At 32.7% G+C, this 18795-nt stretch overlaps 1 protein-coding gene across 2 annotated transcripts in view; it reads left to right on the plus strand.

Moving 5' to 3' along the window:
• The window catches only part of LOC132715607 (protein timeless homolog), a 40008-nt gene extending 22268 nt beyond the window's left edge, over positions 1-17740 (plus strand). For both annotated transcript variants that reach the window (XM_060698639.1, XM_060698640.1), the window contains exons 20-36: positions 3651-3704; positions 3981-4050; positions 4398-4605; positions 5239-5381; positions 5930-6009; positions 6464-6593; positions 6975-7054; positions 7402-7581; positions 7920-8123; positions 9276-9344; positions 10342-10460; positions 10873-11129; positions 11759-11908; positions 12289-12465; positions 12949-13259; positions 13628-13795; positions 16072-17740. In XM_060698639.1, coding sequence (XP_060554622.1) covers positions 3651-3704; positions 3981-4050; positions 4398-4605; positions 5239-5381; positions 5930-6009; positions 6464-6593; positions 6975-7054; positions 7402-7581; positions 7920-8123; positions 9276-9344; positions 10342-10460; positions 10873-11129; positions 11759-11908; positions 12289-12465; positions 12949-13259; positions 13628-13795; positions 16072-16193 — 2522 coding nt within the window. In that variant the 3' untranslated portion in view covers positions 16194-17740. The remainder of the gene's footprint in view (positions 1-3650; positions 3705-3980; positions 4051-4397; positions 4606-5238; positions 5382-5929; positions 6010-6463; positions 6594-6974; positions 7055-7401; positions 7582-7919; positions 8124-9275; positions 9345-10341; positions 10461-10872; positions 11130-11758; positions 11909-12288; positions 12466-12948; positions 13260-13627; positions 13796-16071) is intronic.
• The last annotated feature ends 1055 nt before the right edge of the window (positions 17741-18795 follow it).

Consider the following 18795-nt stretch of genomic DNA (forward strand, 5'->3'; position numbering starts at 1 on the left):
CAAGTTTCTAGTTTTATTCATATGCATGTAATAAATGTAAGTTCTTTGTTTAATGTACTCTTTTGTAAAGTACTTTTTCATATTTGATTTATAATTAATTCTGATCTGTTTGTCAGAGTACAAAATGACTCAGTAAAAACAACTTCTTGTGCATTTATTACTGTTTTAAAGCAATTTATTGTCACGATTTTAAGATTTGAATGATAAATATAACAGGATCATGTAAGTGTTTATTGTAAATTGATTTTTAGGGCTCAATTTTGGCACCATCACCCCAAATTTATATAAATTTTATCCTTATTTAAAAAAACAAAAACATCCTTATTTTATTTAATTTTTTTTTATTTTATCTGCCTGTAACAATATCTTCTTGAAGTTTTTTTTTTTTTTTTCAAAATGAAATGATGTCAATGTGTACTAAACATGAGTTAAATTATTGACAGACAAAATTTCCCTTTTTCTTCAAAACCATGTGAACCAGTCCTCTATAAGGTTATTAGTGCCCTGTAAGTATTAATTACTGCATTTCAATTGTATCATGTGTTCAATCTATATAGATCCTATATACAATGGACACTGTGGTTTTCCATTTATAAAACAGCTGTTTGGTCCAATATAAAATATTGTTTCGACAGTTTGTTTTCTCACCCGCTACCTACCCACAAAAAATCACTGCTACCCCCAAAACATCTATTGTCAAAACAAAACAAAATCCCCCCCCCACTAAACATGGAAGCAGAGTTACATCTGTACAGGATATTGAAACATTGGTTTTAATCTGAACAGACACAACACATTCTTTGAAATTTACATAATATTATTCAGCAATACAATATATGTTCAATAACAAATTATAATCTACATTTTGGAAAAAAAAAAAAATTGTTTTACTTCCCAAACTGGAAACAATATTAAAATTGAAATTAAAACAATATATAAGGCTGCCCATATTGATATAGGTATCTAAATGATATCTGAGAAGAACTATATTATTTTGTCAGGGTACACAAGAGTATCGTCATGTAAGTGCATCTGGTGCACTGAATATTACTGTCATGTAAGTGCATCTGGTGCACCGAATATTACCGTCATGTAAGTGTATCTGGGGCACCCAATATCACCGTCATGTTAGTGTATCTGGGGCACGAAATATTACCGTCATGTAAGTGCATCTGGTGCACCGAATATTACTGTCATGTAAGTGCATCTGGTGCACCGAATATTACCGTCATGTAAGTGTATCTGGGGCACCCAATATCACCGTCATGTCATGTTAGTGTATCTGGGGCACGGAATATTACCGTCATGTAAGTGCATCTGGGGCACCGAATATCTCTGTCATGTTAGTGTATCTGAGGCACCGAATATTACTGTCATGTAAGTGCATCTGGTGCACCGAATATTACCGTCATGTTAGTGTATCTGGGGCACCGAATATCACAGCATGTTAGTGTATCTGGGGCACCGAATATCACGGTCATGTTAGGGTATCTGAGGCACCATATATTACTGTCATGTAAGTGCATCTGGTGCACGGAATATCACCGTCATGTTAGTGTATCTGGGGCACCAAATATTACTGTCATGTAAGTGTATCTGGGGCACCAAATATCATTGTCTTGTTAGTGTATCTGGGGCACCAAATATCACTGTCATGTAAGTGTATCTGGGGCACCAAATATTACTGTCATGTAAGTGCATGTGGTGCACCGAATATCACCGTCAAGTTAGTGTATCTGGGGCACCAAATATCACCGTCATGTTAGTGTATCTGGTGCACCGAATATTACTGTCATGTAAGTGCATCTGGTGCACCGAAGATTACGGTCATGTAAATGTATCTGGTGCTCTGAACATAACCGTCATGCGATCCGTATTTATTGCTTGCCATGTCTAAAACTGAGAAAACCACATAATTATGATAATTTGAGTCAGAGTAGGAAACAACTTTTAATTCCACTCAACATGGTACATTTAGGCCAGAGAAAGTTGATCTGTGCAGTATGAAACAATAGTTATAACATTAGCGTAAAGTTAAACATCTTGAAAAACTAATATGAAGTACCAATTGTAATAAATTATATACTTATGATTGTTCTGTTGTACAATTCATGATAGATTTGAACTCGTACAAAGTATAATCATATAACATTTCATTGTACAATATGTTTTCTCCAGATGTGTACATGTACTTGTCTATTGTACTGTACACAACATCACGAATTTCGCGTCATCACTTATTTCATGGTAATGGCATATTTTCATGTGACCAGTGTTAAAATTGGTCAGAATTGACATATTTCATTCATATATCTATACAACAAAGTTTTTGTGCAAAATATTATAAATCTCTAGATTTTTACGTAAAACAGAACAACATTTATAAATTTCTGCAAAAAGCAAAAACAGTCCATTAAATTTGTGCGTATGTCAGAATTGAAATATTTTGTTCATACATCTATACAACAAAGTTTTTGTGCAAAATATTTAAAATCTCTAGATTTTTACGTAAAACAGAACAACATTTTACAAATTTCTGCAAAAAGCTAATCCATTAAATTTGTGCGTATGCTGGAAACAATCATCATTTTCTAAATGTTCTTGTTTGTTGAAAAAATTAATTTTGAGTAACAAAGTAAGGATAATTTTAATATTTAAAATCAAGCAAAATAACATGTAGAAATTTTAACCCAAATTTGAAAAAACTGAAATGTAACACCATTACCGCGATTTAAATAATGACATACTGTTTTCAAAATGGCCAACATATGGTCTACGTTTGGTCCATTAAAATTAACTTTGACTGAATATATTGTTGTTATTGTGCAATACAGCAGAAAATACCTATATGTTACAGCTTATGACAATTTTTGTACCATAAGTTTCATTTGTTGTTTTCTTTCTGGTTTCAAAGCGTTAAGTACCGTGAACTTAGATGAGCACAGTATACTACTTTACAGAACATTTCAATGTTAACCTTTTACCCCATGAGCATATTGCGAAAAATGGCTGTTTTCATTGAAAAGCCTCCTGTAACAAGTTCAAACTGCTATGAAACTATGAAAAATGCTTCAATACTGATGAAACTTGGCACAAATGTTGACTAGACCATAGCCTCTGTTACAGCATGCTCTATCGTAAATTTCCTGTTACCATGGCAACAGGGGACGTCTCAAAATTGCCAAAAATCACTATTTTGCATTGTTTTTTCCCATCAAAACTGATTTCAAAGTGCTGCAACTTCTGAATGAATTGATATAGAGTCAAAGGCTTTTCAGTGTTGGTTACTAGTTACCCTAAGATCAACATGAGGCCATTTTTAGCCTGTCACATGTCCAAAATTTTCTTGGCGATGAGGGGGCCTACTGTCCCCCCTTCAACCAACACACACACACCCTTCTGGCAACCCCCTGATGTAACATTGTAACATTTGCATGGGGGGCGGCACCGAAAAAGTGGTCGCTTTTTTTAACAACATTTCTCAAACGAAAAACAGTGTTTGGGGCCTAAATAGGACATTTTTCACTGTTTGAGGCCTCATAAAAGGGGGGGACAAAAAGCCGTCAAAACACGTCTTTATCAGGGAAAAGGTTAAATAACCTGTTAATGTTGAAAACTATTATGAATAATTTTCTGTCATGTATTTGTAGGACCCACGTCAGAGATTCCAGGTGAACCAGATTATGAACAAGATGAAATGGAAGGTAATTAAAGCAGCAGGTTATTTTTCTGTCGTGATTAATATATATTTTCACTTTTTTATGCCCCTGATAACTAGTTGTCAGATAGGAAGAATTGTTTAATATGTTGACAGTAAGATAAAAAGTAATAACGCCTGCTCAGGTGATCACTATACAGTTTGTGGAACTGTAAATGTTTTGTAGATGATATTATTTAAGGGCCAGTTTTCACTTACATGTGTTACAAGGCAGATTTATGTATGGTAAAATATATTGAAATATTCTATTTTTGTTTTACAGGAGAAGAGGAGGAGATGGTTACTATGGAAACATCAGAACAAGAGTTTATTTTTAGAGACTTTGTTGTCAAGTATGTTTGTTCATCTGAACTTTTAAATACTTCTCAAATATTGAATGTTAATAGAAAGTTTGCAATGTCAATGGGAAATATGCGATGTCAGTGGCAAACATGTCATGATAGTATTTCATACAAGAATACTGTCTAGTTAACTTACAGGTTGGTTGTTATACTAAGACAACCACTCCTGATATAAAGCACTAGAGGTCTTCCTCCATTCACCATATATGGGCCTTTAAAGTGTCTGTATGACTTAAAACCAAAACCAAACAAGTATGTTGAAATGTTGATACAAATCTAAAAGTTGGCATTATTCTTACTGTATAACTTGATTTCTACTAAACCCCGAATTCTTTCAGATTTGCCAAGCCAGAGGTATTGAAGGCCTATGTGCTGTTGACAGCAGACTTTCAGAAGAATTCTACACACACTAACCATTGTTGTATTAAAATGTTACACCGTGTAGCTTTTGATTTGGGATACATTGGGATGCTGTTTCAAATTTCTTTATTTCGAGTGTTCCAGAAAATTATGCTCACTCCTCTAGCAAAAGCTGAGAGGTATAAGGTAAGCTCTGTTTGTTTATTTTGAAGTTTGGTTAATGCATTATTTTGACAGAAACCCATACCATGAGACTAGCAGCATAGTGTCTCCATACAAGACATGGTTTCTGTATGGAAAGAAGAGTGACAGCAGTGTTATATTGAATCTGTCTTAGGACTCTGCAAATTTTTTGTATCTCTCTAGTGTTAGATTTAACAACAATCCTTATTAATTTACTCTGAGATGGTAATATTAGGTGTTCAGACGTGTTACAGATTTGTGATATTCACTCATGTGTGAGCCAAATTTATTTTATATAATGGTTTGTTTGATCACATGTCAAATACTATTACTCCATCATCACTGTTTAGAATTATGTGGAGTAGTTTGCAGTTCTTTGCAGAAAAAAATGGTTAGCTCTGTTACAAATTCAATGGAAGCTTAGTAAATGACAGTGAGTTGTCGTACCTGACACAGGTTTGTTTGAAAAGATGTTATGTTCATTTTGAGACAAGTAATTTATTTAGAGTTAATCAAGGTATTCTATGCAGAACTCATACAGAATGCCAGAAAGTTCCTTTAGTAAACAAGAAAGCTTAATTTAGACTTAACACGATTGTTAGATTTTAGGTTTTATTATGTCATTCTTTATTACAGGAAATATATAAATTTGCCACACACATAGTGCGTAGGTTTGTAGAGGTTGCAGAGAACAATAATAAAATATTTATGGAGATTTTGTTCTGGAAGACTAGCAAAGATGCTATAGAACTTGTAGAGGGATATGGGTCATATCAAAGGTAAGATACACTGATAGTCACTGGAAATAATGATAGTCTTATAGCAAAGTGAGCCTGTAGTGGTCAATCATAGCTAAGATATTTCAAATCTAGTGTCCTTGATGTTTACCATGAAGTTAAACTTTTATATCCAATCTGCCTCAACAAGTAATATAAGTTGTGCACCAGTAGAATAGCCTAGCCTTTGAAAATGTTTTTTTGAATGTTGTCATTGTAGCAATGTGTTTAAAAATATCAAAACAGTCAATAAGCATCCACTGGTTTTACAAACTGAAATTTCACAAACCTAGACGAATAATTTTTGCAAGACAGGTTCAATAACACCCTGATGGCAGCAACTTAATATCACCATTCCACTAGTGTAGACCCATGCATGCCCATGCAATTTTATCATAATCTCGAACTGTTTGATATTCAGCCTGTAGTTATTTTGAAATTTTACCTAAAAATGATAAATGGTTTTGTATGCATTGAAAGAAGATATTAAGCTTGGTTAGGTTTAATCAAATACAGGAGGGCAAAGGTCACATTATATATTGTTATTTCAGTAAAGGTAAAGTGTTATGGTCAGAAGATGCTGAGATGGAAGTAAGAAGGTTATTTGAAGACTACAAGGAGAATGATGAAGGTAAAGGTTATGATTACCATACATGTTGCATGTTTTTATACTCAGCTTTATAGCTCATATAGTAAAATATTTGTTGATTGTTTTGAATTAAGCAGTATGATTTAATGTCCATGTCTGGTACTTGTTCTCCTTGCTTATTTCATTACATGATAAAAGTTGATTGGAACAATATCACAGGTGATCTTTAGTTAAAACAACATCCATTGATTTCAAGTAAAGTTGTAGCTTATTTAAATTACTCTCAAGTCCACTTCCTGGACTAACCAGTACTGTTAATTAATTTGTGACCCCATTAGGTGCTTGAACCCACAGTTCCTGGATTGAGAAACTAGGCAAAGTATCAAAATTTAGGAAATTTAATATGTTTATAATTATATTATATTAACATACTTGTTACATGAGCATTTTTTGTTTTCAAAGATTATTTATGTTTAAAATGTTGGCTTTATTATAGAAGGAAAAGATACTGTAGATTGCATCATGGAAAGAATCACAGATCCCACTAAAACCAGGGGACAAATTATCCGAGAACTGAAACGACAAGAATTGATTGAAAGTGCTAAGGAGTTGAAAAAAGCAAAAAGGTTAGTATCATATGATATGTTAAGCAGTCAATGGTGATCCAATTTAACCCTTTAGTTGTGTTATCCGTCACTCATGTTTCCAGCATAGTCACATCCACCTGCACTTACTTTCTATCTGACTAGACAGTTTTACCATTCATTGATTATAATTATTTGTATTTTGATAACCTCCTGAAAATAATTAAAAAGGATTAACAAATTTTATGCAGGAATATATCGAGGTTTAGTGTCAGTGTAAGATTTTTTGGTACAGTATTGTGTCAGTATTTCTGTAGTAAGATATTTCATTCTGACAGTATTGAATTGTACTTACTGCTACAAATAGGTGCCATCAGTCAATTAGGTGAAATATTATAGAGTGACACACATATATTATTTCAGTGGAACACGAGCTGGACCATGGAGAGAAGAAGATGAACTTGAGCTGGGAGAACTGTTTGATAGATACAAAGATGCTCCAGGTATGATGTCATTTTGGTTTAATGCAACATCAAAATTTCAGAACTTACGTAATGTTATATGATGTGAAGAAACCTAACTGGATTTAATTTGTTAGCAAATGATACGAAAAATATACCTAGTTTTTTATGTGCATTGCTTGTATGTTAATATTCTAGAATATTCTGCAACAAATGTATATCTTTTAGGTTTATTTAGATTTATGGTTACTGATCTAGCTTAGTTGTGCCATGCTATTTAGAGAAAACTATTTTTTTGCCAAACCTCTTGTAACATACTCTGTTCTATTCACTTCACAACATTAAAAAAAAATTTAAAATAATTTAAAATCAAATAAACTATTTTTCAGACCCGGTTGGTGCTATTATACCTGAGATGTGTAAGAGACGAAGTCGACAAAAGATAATAGAAAAACTGCTCAGTATGGGGCTAGTGTCTGACAGGAAAGAGTTGTTTAAGAAGCGAGGAAAGTCCGGGGCGAGGTCAAGGGGTCACTGGAATAGGTCAGATGATGAAAGTGGTGATGAAGGTTAATATATTTGTTATATCTTGTATTGTTACATACATTCACTTTGTTGTAAATTATTGTCTTTAATAATACCAAAATATGATGTTTGTTACAAAAACTGTAAAGCTATATGGGTAACTATACAGATTTTCTTGAAGAGAATAAGTTTGGATATCCCTCATTGAGGAAGGAGCAGAGACTTTGGTACAACAAATTATTCTTTGTTAATTAGCTTCATTGTTTACTTAAAAATATGTTTGTTTAAAAGATAAATGAGAGACATCAATATAGCATTCCTTGAAAAGCATGAGAAAATGTTAAACATGCAGTAGATACATGTACATGTTTTCTTAATTAAGGTATGCGAGAACTACCATCTGACATTGATGAGGGTCACAGTGACAACAATAGTGATGTAAGCAGTGTCAGTGGTAGCAGCTCTGATAGTGGGGATGAAAGTAGGCGTGGCTCTGATGATGACAGTGATGATAATGATTCTAAAAATAGATCATCTGACTTAGCAGACAATATGACAGCAATTATTACAGGCTTAGTTGAAAAAGGTATGACAATAGATTTAGAAATTCAAACTTTTCTTATTATTTCACATTGATTGTGGTATGAGATCAATCAGTTTGCTTTTTCCCAATTTTACAAAATTAATGCTTTTGATCCAAAATAATTTTCAGTTTCCTTTCATTATCTCCCCAATGGTATTACACTTTCAACTCAAATTTAACATATGGATATGTCAAAGGAATACTCAGCTCAAGTCCGAATTTGTTCATGGTTCGATGATTTTTGGCAGAGTTATGCCCCTTTCACTTTGAAAATAATATGAAATTTTCAGTTTCCGTTCGTTATCTCCCCAACAGTATTACACATTCAACTCAAATTCAACATATGGATATGTTAAAGAAATGCGCAGGTCAAGTTTGAATTTGGTTATGGTTCAATGATTTTTGGCAGAGTTATGTCCCTTTCACTTTGAAAAAAAGGAAATTTTCAATTTCGTTCATTATCTCACCAAAAGTTGTACATTTGTACAACTCAAATTAAACATATGGATATGTCATAAGAAAACACTGGACAAGTTCGAATTTGGTCATGGTTTGATGATAGCTGACAGAGTTATCCCTCTTGAACTGAGACAAAAATCAGAATTTTTTAGTTTCCGTTCATTATCTCCCCAATGGTTTTACACATGGATCTCAAATTTGACATATAGGTACATCTTAGGAATAAGCAGTTCAAGTTAGAATTTGGTCGTGGTTCAATGATTTTAGACAAAGTTATCTCTCTAGAATGTTGGAAAAAATTTGAATTTTCAGTTTCAGCACTCATACTTTTGTGGAAATGTATGTATTCATTATTTTGGCTACAAATATGCAATATGCAATTTACAAAAGGTTAACACTTAATAGTTTCAGTACCTTGAACTTTGTATAAAAATGGTTTGTGTTTACATTGAAAAGTTTTAAGGGCTTTGAACTTAAAATGAAAAAAAATAGTTTGTACAAACAAATTTGGAACTAAATATTGTAACATCTGAAATTTTGGCTGCATGCGGGGGCATCCGTGGCGTGATGACACATTTCTAGTTTTATTCTGCCTTTTGTTAAACCTTAAACATGTTTTAGCAAAACTTAGCTTTCATTTTTCTTGGTTTAAAAATCTTGTTAAGATAATGAAGGTTTCTTCATATTTTATGATAGGTTATAAGGATCAGATAGCTTGGATACAAAGGGGACTTAATCGCACTGCAGATGATCGCGAGGAGGAAGGTAAGAGTTCATCCCCTTTCATTCTAAAGCAAAGTTATAAAACTTTACTCATGCTGAAGTACACACTTAGAGCAGAATGATTGTATTAATACATATTTCTCTTTTTTTTAAATGCTTTTTGTTTTTAGAGAATGTTGAATCCTCATGTTCACTCTAAATATCAAATTTTAAGATCCATATTATACAATTTTTTTTTTGTTTAAATGAAAGACTATATAGAGGATATTGAATGAGTGTAGTTTAATACTAAATTTATTGAACAAGTTGAATAAAATCATATTATGCGAGCCTCTGGCGAGCATAATATTGTTTTATTCAACGAGTTCAATAAATTTAGTATTGAATGTACACGAATATGATATTCTATTTATCACATATGTAAAATAAGAACAGTAAACTGTTAAAATGAGTAATTTTTCAACGAGCACCCATAGTGTAACGCTAACATTAGCGCGCTTTAACGCTTTGTTTCCATATAGCGCAAATGACGTCACGTCAGTGTTATTACACTAGTGTAATATCGTTATTATTAAATGGCTTTATTACACTCCTGCGCCGCGGTTTATGTGATAAGTCCATTTAAAGTAATGATTTTAAAGAAATGACAGATGTATGCTTGATGGTCCCAAACAGATCAAACATGTTTGCTACTGTTATATCTGTCTTACAGCAGTCCTTTTATATACTCCCAGTAGATGGTTAAGATAACTTTAAAAAGTACATAATATTTTTATGCTCAACTTTGAAAAATGTGGGGTTTTATTGACTAAACACCTTTGTTTTTGGAGATGATAGGTCATTTTTGGAGATGATAGGTCAATGGTTTTAGAATTTACTGTCCTTGAACCGATAAAAATTGCAGGAAATTATTTAAGCTGAGTATTTAAATTAGTCAAATTTACATGTTTAAATTAAGGATTTTTATAATAATTCAGTACATAATGGCAAGATGATATACCAAATAAGTGAAGATAAAATGAATATTATATAATTATAGATGAGGATGTAGGAGTGCCGATAGTTCCTCTAACGGAGGAGAACGAGACTGCCATGGAGGACAAAATGTTTCTATCTTTCCTTAGTAAAATTGGTCTAGCTCCACCGGCTAATGAACAGGTTCACTTTTAGTTCCAATTTATTCTATGATCAGCAAAAAATACAGATTTTTCAGACACTTTTTTATTGAAAATATTTTTTTTATTGTAAAACATGAATCATTTTCTATAATCTTTGAATAAATATTGTATGTGAGAGGAACTGTAAGATTTTCAACATTTATAAATATATAAGTGGCTTTGAAGTGGTCTTCATGGACTTGCTGGTACTGATGTCACATGGGTAAACAAAGTCAAGGTCACAAACGTCTCAAATCCATGACCATTGTCATTCTTGTAAATTAGTAACAGAAATGGTTTCGCATTATCAAGCACTTAATCAAATTTTATTCTACTATAGATATACGGATAAAATTTTGTTAGTGATACATGTGTTATCATTTTATATATTAATAGTTTTTATTTATTGCTAGGAGGCATTTTGGAGAATCCCTGCAGAATTAAGAGTGGCTGAGCTTCGTAATATTGCCACAGGTTTAGTGTTAGATGAAAATAACCATCCTGTTAATGCAGACAGAATTCAAATAAAAAAAGTGGAGAGAAAAAAGAAACAAAAGAAAGAACGAAAGAGAAAAAAGGAAAAGGTACCAAAACAGAAGAAGAATGCCAGCAAGTTTGCTGCTTTAAAAGAATTGGTGAAAAAGAAATCAGAGGCTAAGAAAACAAAAAGGTAAGTGTCTAATATTGATGAAGTTATTTGTATATTGTGTATATGAATCTAAATATTTAAGAGGTGTTGTAGTGAAAAAAGATTACATGATGGTGAGTCAGCTTCGCTGATTCAACTTCTACATAACTTGCAGAAATACAACTGTTACAATTTCGAGGTACACTCTGTAGATACACTCTGTGGCTAAATCAAAGTCATAACTCAACATATTTCTTTGCAGCCAATGTCACATTCTTTCCTTTTACATGCAGGTGTCAATTTATGTGCATGTTTGTATATGTGTATATCTGTAAACCAAATGAAGTCCTGTAAAATACATAAATGTCAATCCTTTAGAGAAATTTAAACCTTACTGTATTGCCCAAGGCCCATATGTAAAATTTACACATATAGGTCAATGTTTAAAAGATTGAAAAATACTAATGGTGTCAAATTTTGAATGATTTTTTTAGAATTTATTTTGCCTGATAAGTTGATACATTATGCACAAATTCAGATCTATAGCTGCAAGGTAAAGTCTAGCATAGTCATTCACGAAAAATACATTATTTCGATCCATGTCATTAGCAAATATATCCCTATATGTCAATATTAATTGATGGAAAATGTTTAAATACTGAAATTTGCAGGATAAGAAAAAAGCCTGCTTCTGATGAAACTGGTTCCTTGAATGACAGGGTAGATTCACCGGTAAGAGAGAATAATACTGAGAACCAGTCCAGAAATTCTTCAAGTAAAAAGAAGAGAGTAAAGATGGTGTCATCCTCTGATAGTGATAGGTAATTTATATGATATACTATTATACTTGTAATTTTTATTATTGTATCTTTAAACAGTTTTACTGCACTAACAAGGAAGACATTTATTAAACATATATTGTATTTACAATAGAATTGAGGATTTTGTGTTAAAGGAACTCAATTGGAGGTCCAAAATATATATTTATATAAAATTTCATGTCATGTTGTAAGCTACCTTACATGAAATAATCTAAAGTTAACATTTGTGAACAGTTACTGTCTTAGACTACTATCAATAGATAGTTATCATATGACAGCAGTGTCGGTGTTACTGAAACCCAATCAAAAAGCTAGATTTTTGTGTCTATGCAATATTTATGGCATATTTACACTGTAGTATTTTTTCATTATTGTTTTAGTGATGATGATAAGTCTGTGACCAGTCAGAGATCAGGAGTCCAGTCTACAGTTACAGGAACACAGTCTGATAGTGAAGCCAGGACACAGTCACCAGAGAGAAGTATGGCTGGTTCCCAGATATCTCATTCATCACAGAAAAAGAGACTGAAGAAGATCGTTTCATCTGATAGTGAGAGGTGTGTATCCTTATCTTCTATCATAAAATTTAAAACTGAATAAAAAGTCGTCTTTATTTATTAGAGACATGTATTGGGTTTTCTGTTGAGCCTGCTTGCGGAGAGCTCAACATAGTTGTCACAATTGCGGTTTAGTGTATGTACGTTAAGCCATCAGTCTGGATTATGCATGTCTGCAGCATAACTTTGTCATTAGTCGGCAGAATTTCAAATAACTTGGCACAAATGTTCACAATAATGAGACAGTGTGTCGTAGGCAAGAAACATGTGGCTAGGTTAAAGGTCAAGGTCATATTTGAAGGTCGAATGCAAAAAAAATGGTCTCAAACAGCATGTGATGAAATGTTCCCACAAAGGATGTTAATGAATTGTTCCCTTTTCAAATTCTTAAAAATAAAAATCATCATATTTAATTTACATTTAGATACTTTGTTTCCATATCTATCAAAGAATTTCATAGTAACAATTTGTGTACATTTTCAGTGATAATGATGAGCCATTGAAAAACTTAGCAACGGAGACACAGTCTAATTCTGACTCAGATGATGATGTTCCATTGAAAAATTTAGCAACAGAGACACAGTCTAATTCTGACTCTGATGATGATGTACCGTTGAAAAATTTAGCAACAGAGACACAGTCTAATTCTGACTCTGACGATGATGTTCCATTGAAAAATTTAGCAACAGGGACACAGTCTGATTCTGATGAAGATAAGGAAAACCAGTCACAGGATTCTAAGAGTCAGCCATTATCATTTTCATCAAGCAGTGATGAGAGTGACCAAGAAAATGGTAAATCCCCCTGTGATTCTGTTTGCATCATGTGAAGTTTACATTTCAGATCATTCATCTAAACTCTTATGTAATCTGAGACATGATAACTCTCTTGTCTAATTGAGGTTTGATAGCTGATTCCTACTTCCTCTTCTTCAGCTCGCTACTGATAATGTTTTGCATAAACAAGTTGTAAAATCTGAAATGAGAGGCAATTATAAATGTTTAAAAAAAATTTAGAAACAAGTGTTGAAAAAGTATTACTAAAAAGAAATGCAAATATTTAAAAGCATGGAACATTACATAGCATTATTTTAAAAGTCTCTACACTTAAGAGAGAGATAACTTTCTGTCTCTATTTTGAACATTCTGTCTCTATTTTGAAGGTTCTACAAAAGGACGAGACACCCCTTCAAGCAAGTCAGCTAGTCAGTCAAGCAAGAGGTCAAGGTCAAGTGATTCTGAGTCAGAGGTCAGCCAAGGTCAAGCTAAAAAAGCAAGAATAATGGATAGTGATAGTGATGATGATAAACCAGTTCCCTCAGCCACTGAAGGTAATTCTGTTTCTATAATAATTTATGGATTGTAGCTGACATCATAGTTTCTAAAACTGAGATTTTGTCATTTTTTTAAAAAAAAAACATCTTCAGGAACTTTTATCTTCTTTTTCATTTATTCTTTGAGTTATTAAAACCATCTTTTCATTCTTTTCATATATTTATTTATACCACATTTTGATTAAACATTTTCAAAATTAAACATATACCATGCAATGTTATAAATTTGTTTTATTTTTAGTTTACCTGTCACAAAGTGACAATTTTGTGAGTGCTTTTCGTCCCTCGTCCCTCTGTAAACTTTTACTTTAAACAACATCTCCTCATAAACTGCTGAGCCAATTTAATCCAAACTTCACAGGAAAAATGTTCAAAGAATTTAATTTAATTTAATTCCATGCAGAACTCTGGTTGCCAAGTTAACCGAAAGAAAAAACTTAAAATATCTTCTTTTAGAAAACCAAAAGAGCTAGAGCTTAAATCTTTGGCATGAAACATCATCTAGTCAGTGTCTACCAAGTTTGTTCAAATAAATGCCCTGGGGTCAAAATTGGCCCCGCCCCGGGAGTCATTGATTTTCCTTATTTGTATATAGTAAAATCTTAAAAAATCTTATTTTTAAAGATCTAAGATATTAAGCATGAAACATCTTCTAGTGTGTGTCTACCAAGTTTGTTCAAATAAAAGCTCTGGGGTAAAAATTGGCCCCACCCCGGGGGGTCATTGGTTTTCCTTATTTGTATATAGTAAAAACTTAAAAAATCTAATTTCAAAAAACCAAAATAGCTAGAGCTTAGATATAAAGCATGAAACATCTTCTAGTGGGTGTCTACCAAGTTTGTTTAAATAAAAGCCATGGGGTAAAAATTGGCCCCGCCCCCGGGGGTCATTGTTTTTCCCTTTATGTATATACTCTGGTAGTAAAAACTTAAAAAATATTCTTTTTAAATCCCCAAAGAGCTAGAGCTAAGATATTTAGCATGAAACATCTTCTAGTGGGGGTCTACCAAGTTTGTTCAAATAAGGGCCATTGGGTTATAATTGGCCCTGCTCCAGGGGTCATTGATTTTTCTTATATGTGTATAGTAAAAACTTAAAAAATCTTCTTATAAAAAACCCAAAGAGCTAGAGTTTAGATACTAAGCATGAAATATCTTCTAGTGAGTGTCTACCAAGTTTGTTCAAATAAAAATAAAAGCCCTGGTGTCAAAATTGGCCCACTCCCAGGGGGGGGGGGGGTCATTGTTTTTACTATATGTATATAGTAAAAACTTTAAAATCTTCTTATAAAAAACCCCAAAGAGCTAGAGCTTATATATTTATCATGAAACATCTTCTAATGGGTGTCTACCAAGTTTGTTCAAATAAAAGTCCCTGGTTTAAAATTGGTCTTGGCTCGGGGGCCTATATACAGGTGAGCGATTTCAGGGCCATCATGGCCCTCTTGTTTAAGTGCATGCAATTTGTTGCTGAAAAACATTTGAAACTTTACTTTTTCAAGTTATTTATTTCTTAATAATACAATATACCATTCCAAAACTATTGCCATAATAAATTTGATAATATTGTTTACTTTCTGACAGTTTCTAAACATTTTTAGTCTAACCACAAATTTACTGTTTGACTCTGATTCTTTGGATTATTCTTAAGATAATCAGTATTAAGATAATTATACTGTGCAACTTTGGCAGAGTAGTCTGTTGTTGATCAGTAAATTCTTTTGCAATTCTTTTCAATTGCTATCATTTCTTCCAAAAGTAAAATTTCACAAAAGATTTGATCTCTCTGGATTAACTCCACTCATTATCAACCAGAATCTGTGATTGATGTTTTGCAGAGGGTTTACCGTATATGTTATATGTTTTCAGGTAGTTTCCCAGCAACACTTTACCGTATATGTTATATGTTTTCAGGTAGTTTCCCAGCAACACTTTACCGTATATATTATATGTTTTCAGGTAGTTTCCCAGCAACACTTTACCGTATATGTTGTGTGTTTTCAGGTAGTTTCCCAGCAACACTTTACCGTATATGTTGTGTGTTTTCAGGTAGTTTTCCAGCAACACTTTACCGTATATGTTATATGTTTTCAGGTAGTTTCCCAGCAACACTTTACCGTATATGTTGTGTGTTTTCAGGTAGTTTTCCAGCAACACTTTACCGTATATATTATATGTTTTCAGGTAGTTTCCCAGCAACACTTTACCGTATATGTTATATGTTTTCAGGTAGTTTCCCAGCAACACTTTACCGTATATGTTGTGTGTTTTCAGGTAGTTTTCCAGCAACACTATATACACAGGGGCAAGAGTCAGATTCTGATCTAGATGATCATGTACCTTTGAGAAAAGTTATACAGAAAAGGAAAATTATAGAAAGTGATGATGATGAATAAAGTATTGTCTACACCCATAAAACTCTTACTTACTTTGACATGTGCAAGTCTTGAAAACTGTAAATATATGTAAACTTATGAACACTATATATATTATAAACAAGAGTTAATTTATTTATGAACGCTTGATATATAGACATGTGTTTACTTACACACACTGAAATATATTGACCTGTGAACATTGAAGTGTGTTAAGTTATGAACATTGAAAAGATGACCTATTGCAACTGTAGAGATGGAAATAATTATTAATGTCATTAACAATACAATATATTGATGAAAGGTGACATTATCACAATAACGGTACAATTTATAAAAACTTATTTGTAGGCGCACATATTGATTTCACTTCCCTAGACAGTGTAATATTTTGAACTAAAGAAAACATTATCAGAAAAGTTAACTTACTTGCTATTCTTTACCAATATTAATATTAACTTAATTGCTATGGTAACATGATTATTAAGGGGTAAATAATAACGTTGTTTACAAAAATTTTCTTTAAGGTTTCTTTTTTAGCTCACCTGTCACAAAGTGACAGGGTGAGCTTTTGTGATCGCTTTTCGTCCAGCGTCCGTCCGGCGTCCGTCCGTAAACTTTTACTTTAAATGACATCTCCTCATAAACCACTAAGCCAATTTCATCCAAACTTCACAGGAATGTTCCTTTGGTGGTCACCTTTAAAAATTGTTCAAAGAATTTAATTCCATGCAGAACTCTGGTTGCCATGGCAACCGAAAGAAAAAACTTTAAATATCTTCTTTTAAAAAACCATAAGAGCTAGAGCTTAGATATTTGGCATGAAACATCTTCTAGTGAGTGTCTACCAAGTTTGTTCAAATAAAAGCCCTGGGGTCAAAATTGGCCCCGCCCCGGGGGTCATTGATTTTCTTTATATGTGTATAGCAAAAACTTAAAATCTTCTTTGAAAAAAACCCAAATAGCTAGAGTTTAGATATTAAGCATGAAACATCTTCTAGTAAGTGTCTACAAAGTTTGTTCAAATAAAAGCCCTGGGGTCAAAACTGGCCCGGCCCCAGGGGTGTCATTGTTTTTAACTATATGTGTATAGTAAAAACTTAAAAAAAATCTTCTTTTAAAAAGCCCAATGAGCTAGAGCTTAGATGTTTAGCATGAAACATCTTCTTATGGGTGTCTACCAAGTTTGTGCAAATAAAAGCCCTTCGGTTAAATTGACCCTGCAACGTTGGGGGGGGGGGGCCTATATACAGGTGAGCGACCTCAGGGCCATCATGGCCCTCTTGTTTAAAAAAACAACATATTGCTTTCTGCTTGAAATTGTGGGAAATTGAAATATTTGATGTCTTTTCTGAGATTTTTTTTTGAATATATACATAGATGTTACCGGAATGTGTTTATTTGTATTATCACAATATATACATTGGTATTACCAGAATGTGTTTATTTGTATTATCACAATATATACATTTGGGTTCAGAATGTGTTTATTTGTATTATCACAATATATACATTTGTATTACCAGATTGTGTTCATATTTATATAAGAATAAAGGTGTCTACCAATATTTTACTGTGTGTTTTAAACTTGTGGTTCATTAATTTTTCTTGCCTCAACCAAAGGTAATGGTTTGTGAAAAATTAAATAACACACTCCTGATAAATGTATGTTTAAATCCTACCACGGAAGTGTCAGAGAAGGAATCCGCATTAGTTGATGTAACAAGACAAAGTTTTTAAACCTGGGATGATTGCCCATGGCCAGTGTTCCCCTAGTCATTTGATCAATGGTCACAATGACGCTTTCAATCCATGTAAAGTTCTTGTTTATATCTTGAGAAGTACATGCAATATGACTTAGTTTATGAAACTTTAGAGGGAACATTGCCCATGGTCTCTAGGAGACTCAAATTGATTTTTGGTCATGGTCGCTGACTAATAAAATACTTGTCATATATGAACAAGTTTCCTACTGGTTTCAAATTGAATACAGTTTTATGTTACCAGTATATGCCTGTTAAGGACAAAATGGTCGTTCAAGTTTCTAAAAATGAAATGTATATTATAAAGACATATCAGTAGGCAATAAATTTTTCAATTCTGAGAAAATAATTTTAAAGAAAAGTTGTTTGTCGAATTGCCACTTTCGTTCTCTTATTTAAGACCCTTTAAGTTTCCAATACTTTTATTTTTTAAAAGCTTCTTATTCTTAACGTTACAGTTTCCTTAACGGTATTCACTGGACATATTTATACATGTATATGTCCACCCAAACAAAAAATGGAAAACAAAATCGTGCCAAAATTAGGGTTTTCCTGATTTGTTAGATTATTTGTGTATGATAAATGAATCGCAAATAAATCGGGTTTTAGAATAAAATTATAGCCAATTAATCACCGATTTATTGCAAAATATCTCATAAGTAGATTCTATTTCGAGTTTTTATGAACATAATTTGTAAGCGATTGATTGGTCTTTATATTCGAAATTCCTGATATGTAACTGATTCATTAAAAATATAATCATTTATTACAGATTAATCACACTTAAAGTTTTATCAAAGAAGTAGATTCTACTCCTCCATTATTCTAATATGCTATTTTTTTTTTTTTTGTAATCCCGT

The sequence above is a fragment of the Ruditapes philippinarum genome, unplaced genomic scaffold, assembly GCF_026571515.1.
Source record: "Ruditapes philippinarum isolate M1 unplaced genomic scaffold, ASM2657151v2 ctg1115_1_1_1_1, whole genome shotgun sequence".
In the NCBI taxonomy this organism is placed as follows: Eukaryota; Metazoa; Mollusca; class Bivalvia; order Venerida; family Veneridae; genus Ruditapes; species Ruditapes philippinarum.